The 12,724-nt window shown below is 50.1% G+C and overlaps 1 protein-coding gene across 5 annotated transcripts in view; it reads right to left on the minus strand.

Annotated features, from left to right (window-relative positions):
• The window catches only part of SPIRE2 (spire type actin nucleation factor 2), a 37,587-nt gene that overhangs the window by 3,731 nt on the left and 21,132 nt on the right, over positions 1-12,724 (minus strand). For 2 of the 5 annotated variants that reach the window (XM_027618752.2, XM_027618756.2), the window contains 9 exons: positions 12,365-12,451; positions 11,986-12,127; positions 11,724-11,887; positions 10,871-11,060; positions 8,735-8,856; positions 5,824-5,958; positions 5,627-5,694; positions 1,475-1,502; positions 139-254 (listed from right to left, as the gene is read on the minus strand). In XM_027618752.2, coding sequence (XP_027474553.2) covers positions 139-254; positions 1,475-1,502; positions 5,627-5,694; positions 5,824-5,958; positions 8,735-8,856; positions 10,871-11,060; positions 11,724-11,887; positions 11,986-12,127; positions 12,365-12,451 — 1,052 coding nt within the window. The remainder of the gene's footprint in view (positions 1-138; positions 255-1,474; positions 1,503-5,626; positions 5,695-5,823; positions 5,959-8,734; positions 8,857-10,870; positions 11,061-11,723; positions 11,888-11,985; positions 12,128-12,364; positions 12,452-12,724) is intronic. The other 3 variants (XM_027618755.2, XM_027618753.2, XM_027618754.2) reach the window with 3 other exon arrangements.

The raw sequence follows: 12,724 nt of genomic DNA on the forward strand, positions 1-12,724 counted from the left end.
AGAAGTCTTACTAGACAGCTGCCTTGGATTTCCTTGTCCTGGGAGTGTCCTAGCAAACCCCCCCCACCCCCCCAGCTCCTTTATTACTGTCGGTGCCTGACCACCACAGTGATACCAGCAAAGGGCAAAGGAACACACTGGAAGGGATCTCTTCTCTGGGTCGGTGTAGTTCTGGTAGTTGACACCCTCCGAGGACTCTCAAAGCCCAGCGTGTAGACGGGAATGTGCGCAAACTTCTTAGAAGGCATCTTCATCTACAACACACAGACGAAGATGTGGACCAGGCACCCCCCCAGAGACAGGCGCGTGCACACACACACCCCCACGGACAGCTGCCTGCTCTCGTCCTGCGTGACACTCTGGGAGTGTCTAAAGGTCATCATTTGCCCTATGTGTGCTCTCTGGACCCCCACTCCACGCCTGCCATCTGAAGGCATGGGCCCCCTTGCTTGGTACCCACACCCAACCACAACTTGCACTCCTCTAGACAGACACTTGTACTGTATACCATCTGGCACACACCCTGCATGCAGTAAATTCTTAATGTTGACTAGGTGGAGGTTTCTCAGCAGTGAAATGGCAGAATACGAAGGGTTTGAAAATCATGGTGGTAAAACCCCTTTCCCACAGGCCCTTGTTTCTAGGCTGGGGTGTACCAGGATGACACAGTTCTAAATGGGACTCTACCCTCTGTCTGTGCATCTGCAGGTACAAAGACCCCCCCCCCCCCCAAGACTGCTATAAAGAACCTGTCCAGAAACATTCAAGGAAGTTGCAGTGTCAGAAGGTAGGACCTTCCGAGGGGAAGTGTAGGGTTTTTCTTGGCACCAGCCTGCTAACATGGAATGTCAAAAAACACTTTTTGGGGGCACCTGGGTGGCACAGGTGTTAAGCTTCCTGCGTTCAGCTCAGGTCATGATCCTGGAGTCCCTGGATCGAGTCCCGCATCGGGCTCCCTGCTCAGTGGGGAGTCTGCTTCTCCCTCTGACCCTACCCCATCTTGTGCTCTCTCTCACTGTCTCTCTCTCTCAAATAAAATCTTTAAAAAAAAAATTTTTTTTAAGACCACCTACAAGTCTTTAAAAACTACACAGTCTTGGGGCACCTGGGTGGCTCAGTTGGTTAAGGGTCCGACTCTTGATTTTGTTTTAGGTCATCGTCTCAGGGTCATAAGATCAAGCCCCACGCCTTTCTCCATGCTCAGCGGGGAGTCTGCTTAAGATTCTCTCTCCCTCTGCCCCTCCTCCCCCTCAAAGAAAATAATAATAATAAAAACTACATAGTCTTGGAAAGTGTAGGGATGGGTTTTGTGTGGAGGAAGGAGATGGACAAGCTGGTCCGTGTGTGACCAGCTCGTAGGAGACAGCAGGCCTCTGTGCACCCCCCACCCAGATCTGCCCCTCTTGACAAGCCACGTCAGCCACAGGACTCCTCACACACCTGGGGCCTTGCTCAGACCCCAGACACACCTCACCTTTATGCTGCAGGATGTGCAGACAGCCCTGGAAGGGAAAGAGGGGGGTCAGCTGTGAAGAGGCCACAGAGAAACTGTTCCCGCCAGTCAGCTGCCCTGCCCCCTGTCCGACCCCCAGTTATTCAGTATTTTGCTTATTTTATCCCCAAATCTTGCTCTTCTTTTTAATTAACTGTACATCCAAAATATTTCTGCCCTTCACAGCTTTTTCTGGATGGTTTGGTCTGGGGATTCTTCGTGTGCCTGACACTCCCATGACAAGCCCTTCCAAGCCAGAGGGGCCACAGTTGAGCAGCTCAGTTTTAAGCGTGATGAACATCCTTTTATTCTCCATTCCTGATTTCAAAAATGAACGCCTTCTTGGAAAAACACCAACAGAGAGAGGACTGTAATGGAGACCCAGGAGCCCTTAGAGGCAATGCTGCTGACACGTTTCCCTTCTCCAGATCCAAGTGCGATTGACAAAGACACATATTTAAACGTAAAATAAAAATAAATGGGGTATTATGCGTACTATTCTATAAAGATACATCAGGGGCCAAATTGTCCAAATTTATTCTTTAAAAGAAGGGACAGGGGCGCCTGGGTGGCTCAGTCGTTAAGCGTCTGCCTTCGGCTCAGGTCGTGGTCCCAGGGTCCTGGGCTCGAGCCCCGCATCGGGCTCCCAGCTCTGCGGGAAGCCTGCTTCTCCCTCTCCCACTCCCCCTGCTTGTGTTCCCCCTCTCGCTGTGTCTCTCTCTGTCAAATAAATAAATAAAATCTTTAAAAAAAAAAAAAAGGGACAGTGTCCTCTTGCATGGACATTTTATAATTGGTTTGCCATCTAGAAACCTCTGGGTTAATTTTATCTTGTTTCACTGTGGTCAGGGAACGTACTTTCCATGACTTGAATCCTTCTGCATTTTTGAGACCTGTTTTATGACCCAGAATATGGTCTATTTTGGTAAATGTTCCGTGTGCACTTGAGAAGGAGTACATTCTGCTGTGGTTGGGTGGACTGTGCTATGAATGTCAGATCAAATCAGTTGGTAGTGTTCAAGTCTTCAATATCCGTAGTATTTTTCTGTCTGCAAGCTTTATCAATTGTTGAGAGAAGCCTGTTAACCTCTAATTAGAACTCCGGATTTATCTATTTTTCCTTGCCACTGTATCAGATTTTTACTCCACATATTTTTTACTTCTGTTGTTAGTATGGTGTTTACAATAGTTGTTTTCTCTCCTTATTATGACAGGGACACCTTGATCTCTGGTAATGTTTCATCATCTTTCTTTTGACTAGTGTTGGCATGGACTGCCACTCTTCTTCTAACCAGTCTTTGTCTTTTTTAGGTAAAGCACATGTCTTGCAGGCAGCAGATGGTCTTGCTTTCTTTAGTCGTCTGTTGTGTAGACATTTTACAGTTAGGGTTAACTATGACACAGTGGGGTTCAGGGCTATCATCTTGCTGTTTGTTTTCTTTTTGCCCTATTTATTCTTTGTCCCCTTTTCCTTTTTACTAATTGATTCCTTTATATGATTCCATGCTCTTCCTCTGCTTTCTTACTTTAGTGGTTGCTTTCAGATTTCTACTATACTTCTGTAACTTATCACAGTCTACCGTCAAGTAATATTTTACCACTTCATGTAGAGTATAAAAACCCCCCAGTAGCATCCTTCTTCTGACCCCCTCCTTGGCATTAATGCCATTGGTAGGGTATTTTTTACTTAGAGGTATGTTATAAATCCCATAATACATTGCTGTTAATTTTTTGGCATGCCTGGTAATCACTGAGACGGGACACTGCATTTCACCCTGTTGGGTGCTGGATCTCGACTTACCTTGTAAAGAGTTGTAAGAAAATCAATTTCTATGTTCTACTAGTTGCTACTTCCGGTGCTCTCCATCCATGTGGATGCAGATTGCCATCTGGTGTCATTTTCCTTGTATGTGAAGGACCTCACTGAACATTTGTTTTAGTGGGCCTACTGCTGAAGAATTCTTTTGGTTTTTTTATTTCTGGAGATGTTTTTACTTTTTGTCTTTGTTTTTGAAGCAGTGTTGCTAGGTATAGGATGCTAGGTGGACACTTTTTCAGTCCTTCAAAAACGCTTTTTTACTGTCCTCCTGTTGCTCACATTATTTCACTGAGAAGCCTGCAACCACCCTTGTCTGTCCTCTCTACATGTCTTTATTTGCTGGCTGATTCTAAGAATTTTTCTTGGGGCACCTGGGTGGCTCAGTTGGTTAAGCATCGACCCTTGATGTTGCCTCAGCCCACGTCACGTTCTGCGCTCAGCGTGGAGTCTGCTTGTCCCTCTCCCTCTGCTCCTCCCCTGCGCTACTAAAATAAATAAAATCTTTAAAAAAAAATTTCTCCTTATTACAGTTTTGATCAATTTGGTTAATATGCGCCTTGGTTGTAATTTTTTTCATGTTCCTTGTGCTTAGGGTTGAGTTTCTTGTGAGTTTATATTTTTCATCAAATTTGGAAAACCTTTTTAGCTATTATTTCCTCAAATGCTTTTTCTGCCCCCCCCCCCTTTTCCCTTGGGGACTTTAATTACATCTACAGTAGACTTCTTAACATTATCCCACAGCTCACTGGCACCATTTTCGTTTTTTAAAATTATTTTTTCTCTCAGTGTTTTCATTTTAGTTTCTACTATTGCTTTCTCTTTGAGTTCATTAATTTTTTCTTCTGCACATTCTTCCGAATGTTGAATCTGCTGTTAATTTTATCTAGTGTAATTGGGAACATTCATCCAAACATTCTGGTCTTTATGTCTAGAACTTTGTGTCTTCATATTTTTCATGCCTGTGACTTTTTGAACATATGAAATACAGTTCAAAACTTTTAATGTACTTATCTACTAATTATAACATCTATGTCAGTTCTGAGGGATTTTGATTGATTTTTCTATCATGGGTCATGTTTTCCTGCTTTTTTTTTTTTTTAAGATTTCATCCATTTTTTTGACACGGAGAGAGACACAGCAAGAGAGGGAACACAAGCAGGGGGAGTGGGAGAGGGAGAAGCAGGCTTCCCGCTGAGCAGGGAGCCCGATGTGGGGCTCGATCCCAGGGCCTTGGGACCATGACCTGAGCCGAAGGCAGACGGTTAACAACTGAGCCACCCAGGTGCCCCTGCTTTCCTGCTTCTTGACATGCCTGATACCTTTGATTAGATGCTAGACATTTTTATCTTGCTGGGTGCTAGATATTTTTCTATTGCTATTCTTGAGCTTTGTTCTGGGAAGCATTTAAGATACTTGGGAATGGTTTAGTCCTTTTAGGTCTTGCTTTTTTTCAATTTTTAGGTCTGGAACAATGCTCAGTCTAGGGGTACTTATTCGCCACTAGTGGGACAAGACCTTCCTCTGTATGCCACTCAGTGGCTCATGAGTTACAACATTTCCACCATGGTTGGTGGGAACAGACACTATTCCTTCCAAGCTTTAGCACAGGGTCAGTATACTTTTTCTGTAAAGGGTCAGATAGCAAACATTTTAGATGTGGCTAAATGAATAAACAAAGGATGTGGCTTTGTTCCAATAAAATTTTATTTACAAAACAGGTAGTAGGCCAGATTTGGAGTCTGCCAGTCCTTGCTACAGGATGCTTCTTCCCCAGCCTTCAGTAATTTCCTTTCTTATATGTGCTGATAAGTACCCTGCTGAATACTGCAGGGGGATCTCACCCTGTGGACAGCTCTCTCCCTGCTTGGAAATCTACACTAAGACCTTTAGCTGCCTTGGTCTCTCTGGGTTCAGCTGTACCTCCTCCACCCGAGGAGCCAAGTGGCCTCTGGGCCATGACCTAGAAACTCCATTTGAGGCAATTGTAGGGCTCAGCCTGTTTCCTGTGGTTACCTGATACCCAGTATCTTGAAATCTACTGTTTCCTGTTCTTTGGGTTTTCTGTTTTTTATGGGGTTTTTTGGTTGTTTCAGGTGGAAGGTGCCTGTTCTAATCCCTGTTACCCCACCTTGGCTGAAGGTGGGAGCCCCTTAGCTATTAAAATTATATTATTGTGTCCCATGGTTGCACTAGCCCACGATACATGATAGAACATCCCCACAATCACAGGAAGTTCTACTGGACAGTGCTGGCTTAGAGACGCTTACCTCCTCCTCCCACGTTAATTCACAGCCAGGGTGCTTACAGAGGCTCACCTCTTGCAAAAGAGACAGGTGGGTGGCCAGGAGAACAGCGGGAACTTGGTTCGGCAGCAGCAACAAATCTGTAAGAAAAGGCCCAGATTAGTTAGTCCTGCCTGGTGAGGAAGCAGCCCAGGGTTCAGGCCGCGTGGCCTGCCCTCCACCCAGGGCTCCTGCCTGATGAGGGAGCAGCTGGGTGCAGGCCACCTCACCTTCCCCTTCCTTAGACTGCTGACGAGCTCCTTGTTCTGCAGGAACTTCTCCATCTCGGCCTTCACCAGCACACGGCGCACGTCCATCACCTCCTCCACAGTCAGAGCGAGGCTCTCCACAGGGTGGCTGAACTCCTGGGGACAAAAGGGGCAAGGGGTCAGTGCTCCTCAGGTCTTCAGGAATGAAGCCTTTCAGGAGTCTGTCCACAAGGTCCTCTCTTCTGTAAGGACTCTGGAATCTTTGTGGCCTCCGCCTACCCAAGCCTAGCAACTTCCTAAAACACCCCATTCTTAGCTCGTCTACTCCTGGGAGCCACACATGCTACTCACGACTTCTCTGATGGGGGGTCGGGCAGCCGCAAGCAAGGTTTCCTGTGACCTGGCCCCGCCTGCGCGTCTGGCCCGCCCCCAGCCCACTCTTGACCACATCCCCTTTAGCCGTCCCCACCTGTGTTCACAGTGCTCTCCAGACCCGAAATGTCTGCCTCCCACCTTGCTCCCCACCTGCAGACACACAGCATAGCCAGTCAAAACCAGCCAGGGCCCCCAGGCCCTCCCCTTCTCCTCCTGGAACTCTTCACCACAGGGCGCTCCCCTCGCCGGCAGCGGAAGGCCCCAGGCACCTCCTGCATGCTGCCCAACTCAGTGCTCGCCAACCAGCGGGGCTCTGAGTCGGCCCGTCTGTGGCTGGCGTGTGTCCTACCTGCCACATTGCCTACCGCTTTGGGCCACCATGGTGAGTGTGCCTTGTTCAGCCCTCCCTCCAGGGAGGTCACTGTAGAGCTCGACCTTAAAGCCTCGGGGCCTCTCCTATAAAGTGGGGCTGCATTCCAGCTCCACTGAGGGAACACATACAGCCCTTAGCGCAATGCCTGGTGCCCCAAATTTAACATGTTAGCTACTGAGATGAGGCATCATGAGGGGCACCAGCCCGTGACGGTGCCGCAAAGGTGGGAGTCGGGATACTGCTTTTTGTTTCAGATTGCCAGTGGATTATCCTAGTTAGGGTAGTTGTGTGGGGAGAGTCTGAGAGACCGTGTTCTCATTCCAACCTGAAGCATCAGGTCCTTTGGCTTCTGACCTTTGTTTCCAACAGCCTGAACCCTAACCTGTGACCCTTACGCATGTTACACTAACTGCACACATGGCCAAGAAGTCTCATGTCAGGGCAGACGGTCGCTGAGGTTATGGGATGTTTGATAGGCAAACCTCTCAGAAAGCACTCTCGAGAGCTGTGCTAAGAATACACTTAGGGGATTTGTCATTTTAAGATACGTCCCCCCAAAAATTCATTCATTAAAAGAATATATTGAGGTGCCTGGGCGGCTCCATCGGTTAAGTGTCTGACTCCTGATCTCAGCTCAGGTCTCAATCTCAGGGTTGTGAGTTCAAGCCCCACGCTGAGCATGGAGCCTACTTAAAAAAAAAAAAAGAACATACATGTCCTCCAATTCATTGACATCCCTTCAAGGGGCAAGCCTTCCTCTTCGCCGGCCGCCCGAGTTGCGTGGGGGCTCGCATGCACTCAAGACTCCGTTCCACCCGTATCCCACTGCCGTGGCCGAGGAAGGCCCTGCTGCTGGAGGTGTACGGACATGAATACGGCTTTACAGGAGGGGCTTGGGCCGTGTGGGATTCACGAAGTTGCAAAGCCTTAGACAAGTGCCAAACCCATCTCTGTACGTTTGCACCAACTGTGATGAGCCTGTGCGTGTCAGGCTGGTGGAGGTGCTTTCTGCGGAGCACCAAGTCAGCCTAATTAAGGTTGATGACAAGGAGAAATGAGGGGAAGGGATGGGCCCTGTAAAACCGACAAAGAAGAAAACCCCGTCAAGGGCTTGGTTGCAGTTGTGTGGTGGTTAAGGACTATGGGAAAGATCCTGCCAAGGATGCCATCAAGGAATACTTCAAATGCAACAAATGAATAAGTAAAAAACTTGGTTCTGGTTCTTCACCCCCCCCAAAAAGGGTGGGGGCCTTAATTCTCCTCCCCTGAGAATGTACTTAGTGACCCACTTGCAATGATGAGATTAGGGTGGAAATAACAAGGAGTGACTTCTGACACTGGCTTCTGCCTTGGTGTCTCTCTCAGACCATGAGCGCTGGGGGAAGCCTGCCACCCTGTCCTGAGGACACCCAGCCCTGGGGAGAGGGCCGCATGTAGAGGCCCTGAGGCCTCCCACCCACAGCCACGTGAGGAGCCACATTCCAGTGCAACCCCCACGGAGGCCTGAGCCAGGCTGCCCAGCTGAGCCACTTCTGGATTCCTGACCTCGGAAACTGTGTGAGATAATAAAAGTTTGTTGTTTACACTTTTAAGTTTTGGGGTAATTTTTTAATGCAGCAATAACACAGGACTTAGTTGGGGAATATCAGTAGTAATACTGCCTTAGGTTTATATGGCACTTTTCAAAGCATTTTAACATCTGTTCTCATGTGAGCCTCTTGACAAAACTTCAAGGAAAGGGTGATGACAACATCCTTGACGTGCGGGCTCTTCACGACTGTAATCCCTTTGATAAAATCCTACACTAAGGCTGAGGAAGCCCAGGTGCAGGGGTAAGGGGTGTAGTGGCAGAGTCAAAGTCTTGACCCCATAATATGCTGTCACACCTCACTGCCTTCAGGCACAGGGCTCCAGTTTCTCACCTGTCTTAACCCTCACCAAGATGGAAGTAAGAACTTCAGATGTCCCCTGTCCCCTTAAGAAGGTCCTGTTTTGGCCAGGGGGCTGCCGTGCCCCGAAGGTGGCAGCAGAAACCAGATGTGGCGGCTCCAGAGCAGACCTAGCACACCCTTGAAGGGGGAGGGGCGCCCTCCTGCTGGGCCTTGTCCTGCGGAGAAATGAGGCTAAGGGCCCAAGAGACGCCCCACCCAGTTACTGTGGACAACAAGGCCTCTTGTCACTCACCAGCCACAGGTGATGGGTGTCTCGGGCCGCAGAAGCCTTTGGCTGGTCCTCTGCTGAGCCCAGGTCACTGTGTGGTGGGGAGCTGGGGTCAGGCTGGGCCTGGACACTCACTGGGAAGGGACCTGGAATAAGAACACAGAAGCCCTGTCCGGACAACCTGGCAGGAACTGGTGAGGGAGGGCTGTGCCCAGGGGTGAGGGAGACAGCTGGCCTGGCAGTAAGGGTCTTGGGGGGAGTCATCAAGCAGAAGAACACGTAGAGAACATGTCAACCATGCCGGGGGCACGTCAGTGAGGCAGGCCCAAGGGACCCCTATAGGGGGCCCCACATCCGATCCCTGGTAACGAGCCGACGTTAGGAGTCCCGTAGCAGCCAACGGTGAAAGCAGGTAGCACCAGTCATGCGGGAATCCTGCCGCCTCCATAATGCTGCTCACTGCTCTAAACGCAGAAAGGGACGGAGGAGAAAGGCAGATTCACTTCCACCACGGGGTCCCTGAGTCTTGAGGACAGTTGTGAGGAGACAGTGAGGTATGGAATTGGCCTGGCCTGGACCTCTTCACTCCAGAAAGTGAATCAGCTACCAAATGGCACCACCCTGAGAGTGGCAAGAGAGCAAGAGGGTGGTTCAAGGTAACCTTGAGAGCAGAGAAGGTGGCCTGGCCATGTCTGGTAGAAGCAGTGGGTGAGGTGGAGAGGACAACCCCATGTCCTGTCAGCACTTTGGGGAGCACAGCCCTTACAACAGTGGGACTAACTAACCCTGTGTAGCCAGTAGGATTGTTTTGACCTCTGTGCTGAACAACAGGGAAAGGAGGTGACAATAAGTCGGGTTCTAGAGGGGTGTGTGCTGCATGGCCCATCTGGTTCATTGCAGACACCTTTTCATTGACAGGAAAAAAAAAAAAGACTAGAAAGATCTGTCAGTCATCTATCTATCCATCCATTTGTCTATCCACCTGCCTATCCATCCATCATCCATCCATCCATCCATCTACCCATCGTCTATCTATCCATCCATCATCCATCCATCCATCCATCTACCCATCATGTATCTATCCATCCATCATCCATCCATCCATCCATCTACCCATCATCTATCTATCCATCCATCATCCATCCATCCATCCATCCATCATCTATCTATCCATCCATCATCCATCCATCCATCCATCCATCATCTATCTATCCATCCATCATCCATCCATCCATCCATCTACCCATCATGTATCTATCCATCCATCATCCATCCATCCATCCATCTACCCATCATGTATCTATCCATCCATCATCCATCCATCCATCCATCTACCCATCATGTATCTATCCATCCATCATCCATCCATCCATCCATCTACCCATCATGTATCTATCCATCCATCATCCATCCATCCATCCATCTACCCATCATCTATCTATCCATCCATCATCCATCCATCCATCCATCTACCCATCATCTATCCATCCACCCACCCATTACGCACCCATCATCCTCCCATTATCCATCCATCACCCATTCATCTTTCCATCTATCCTTCTATCATCCATCAATCATCCATCCATCTGCCCATAATGCATTCATAATCCACCTATCCATCCATCCTTCTATCGTCCCTCTATCCATCCATCTTCAACCCATCATCATCCATTATGCATGTCATCCATCCACCCATCTATCTACCCATAATCTATTTATCCATCCATCATCATCCATCCAATCATGCATCATCCACCTATCCTTCCATCATCTGTCATTTATCCACCCATCATCCATCCATATACATCCATCATCTGTCTATGCATCCTCCATCCATCCAGCTTTTTCATATACCAAAATATTAATAGAAACTATCTCTAGATACTAGAATCATGGGAATGTTTTAAAGTTTTTCAAAAGTGTTTTACAAAAAATGTGGATTACTAATTTAATAAGAAAGTTTTCAAGTTAAAAAAGTGGAGGATGCCTGCCTGAGGCAATGAGGTAAGTCTGGGCTTGAACTTTAAACACCCTTCTCACAGATAGGAGATCCCTGTGGCCTCTGAGTGCTGCCTGCTCAGGACAACAGTAGGACCCAAGGCAGGACATGATGCCCACAGGACAGTGTCAAGGGACAAGGGGGTGAGAGTCCCCACTTGCCTTGCTCCTGGGCGCTTGGCCTCCAAGTGTGCACGCTGCCTGCACGGGGCCGGGATGATTCCAACCCTCCTTGGGGCTGAGTGGCTGGCTGCAGGCTAGAGGCCACTTCACTCCGGAGCTTGATCAGGTCATGCTCTGAGAAAGAGCGGTCCCGCTTCAGTGTCACCTCCCCACATGGAGACTCTTCCTCCTGTGGACACAGCAGGCTCAGCACTGACCACTCTGCCCGCCAACACCAGCACCTCCTGCCTGTCCCTGGACTGGCAGGAGACCGCTGCTAGGCCCACTAAGGCCACCCAGGGCCACCTCTGCTTACTGCCCAGCCTCACTATCCTCTATACAGTGGAAACAAGTGCCTCAAAAAAACAAACCCTTCCCTGAGGCCTGTGGGAAGTCCTGGAGATGATCGGTCTGGTGTCTGGGGCAGCCCACTGAGATCGCTACCACCCCTGGTTTCCTTGGGCTCAGAGGGCAGTGAGGACATGATGTCCCCATTGAGTGTCCCACTCAGTGTCACAGTGAGACACACTGGCTTTTCACATCAGCCAGGAGGCTGCTTAGCTTCCCAGCCCCAAGATGATGGAGTACGTACATTCCAGCCCTTTTGTGCTATGGGAAGAGGTGGCCCAAGGCCACTGTTCAGTCACCAGTGTGAGCCACCAAGATGGGGAAGTGCTCCCAAGTCCCACCATGTTTGCTCTCAGAGCAGACCCAGCCCCACAGCAGGACACCAGCTCCAAAGAAGAGTGCTGCCCTAGGCCCTGAACAGTGATGCCCTCAGCTGAAAGCTACATGCTGGCTTCGCTCAGCCCTTCTCACTTGCCCCTTCTCCTCCTCCCTGGTGGGCTCTGACCTCAGATGTGTTCATCTCCTCCATCTCAGCCAACGTGGGTGCCTTGAGCAGGACCCGGGGCCGTGGGCGCTGCGTGTTGTTCCCGGCATCCAACAGGTTGATGCAAGAAGTGGATTTGGTGTCCCCTGAACAGGCATTGAGAATGCAGGGCAGAGAGCCAAACCCTGGTGGAGGCAGGGAGGGGGGGCAGGACAGGAGAGTGAGAGGTGCGGAAGGAGCAGGGAAGGAGGGACGGTGGGAAGGGGGGGTGTCCCATGCTCACCCCGGCCACCCCAGTGCTTGCCCCCCACTGGGCGCAGCCTCCGCTCCTGCTTGATCTCCTCCAGGATCTTCTCGTGCAGGGTTCTCTGCTTTTGCGGTAAGGGGCGAAGCCTTCTCTCCGAGACCTGGGGGGAGTATGGCAGCTCCAGGAAGGAAAGGCAGTGGGGCTGTGACACGGACACACTGGAGTGGGGAGGAACCCCTGGTGACACAGCCAGGCCGAGCAGGAGCCAGCACAGCAGGGGGCAGACGGGAGGTGCCCTGTGTGCTCCTGGGGCAGGTCCATCTCAGAATCAACTTCCCAGCCCCTCCCTCAGTGGAGGCGCCATTCTGCCCTCGGGGAGGGAAGGCCAAGGAGGGAGGCCCCGTACAGCTGGTACCTGTTTCAGTGGAGGCCGGGACCGGATGAAGTCCAGGATGAGTTCATGGGCATCCTTCTTCACCCGGGGAGGGATGTCTCCATCGACCTGTGGGGTTGGTACACACACAGGAGCTGGGCTGTGAGAGGGCTCGCTCAGCCCTGAGCAGGACCTAGTCCTCACACCACCCTTGCTTGCCCTCAGGGGCTGCATGACGGGCACAAGGGCCGCTGGGACCACCACTAACTTCCCTACATCTCAGATTCTTCACGTGGGAATGAAGGTCAGAGGCACCCCTGTCACCCAGCTGTCCTAAGAATGAAATGAACTCCACATTTAAAATTTGCAGAGTGAAGCCAGAACATAGCAAGAGTTATGTGA

The sequence above is a fragment of the Zalophus californianus genome, chromosome 17, assembly GCF_009762305.2.
Source record: "Zalophus californianus isolate mZalCal1 chromosome 17, mZalCal1.pri.v2, whole genome shotgun sequence".
Classification (NCBI taxonomy): Eukaryota; Metazoa; Chordata; class Mammalia; order Carnivora; family Otariidae; genus Zalophus; species Zalophus californianus.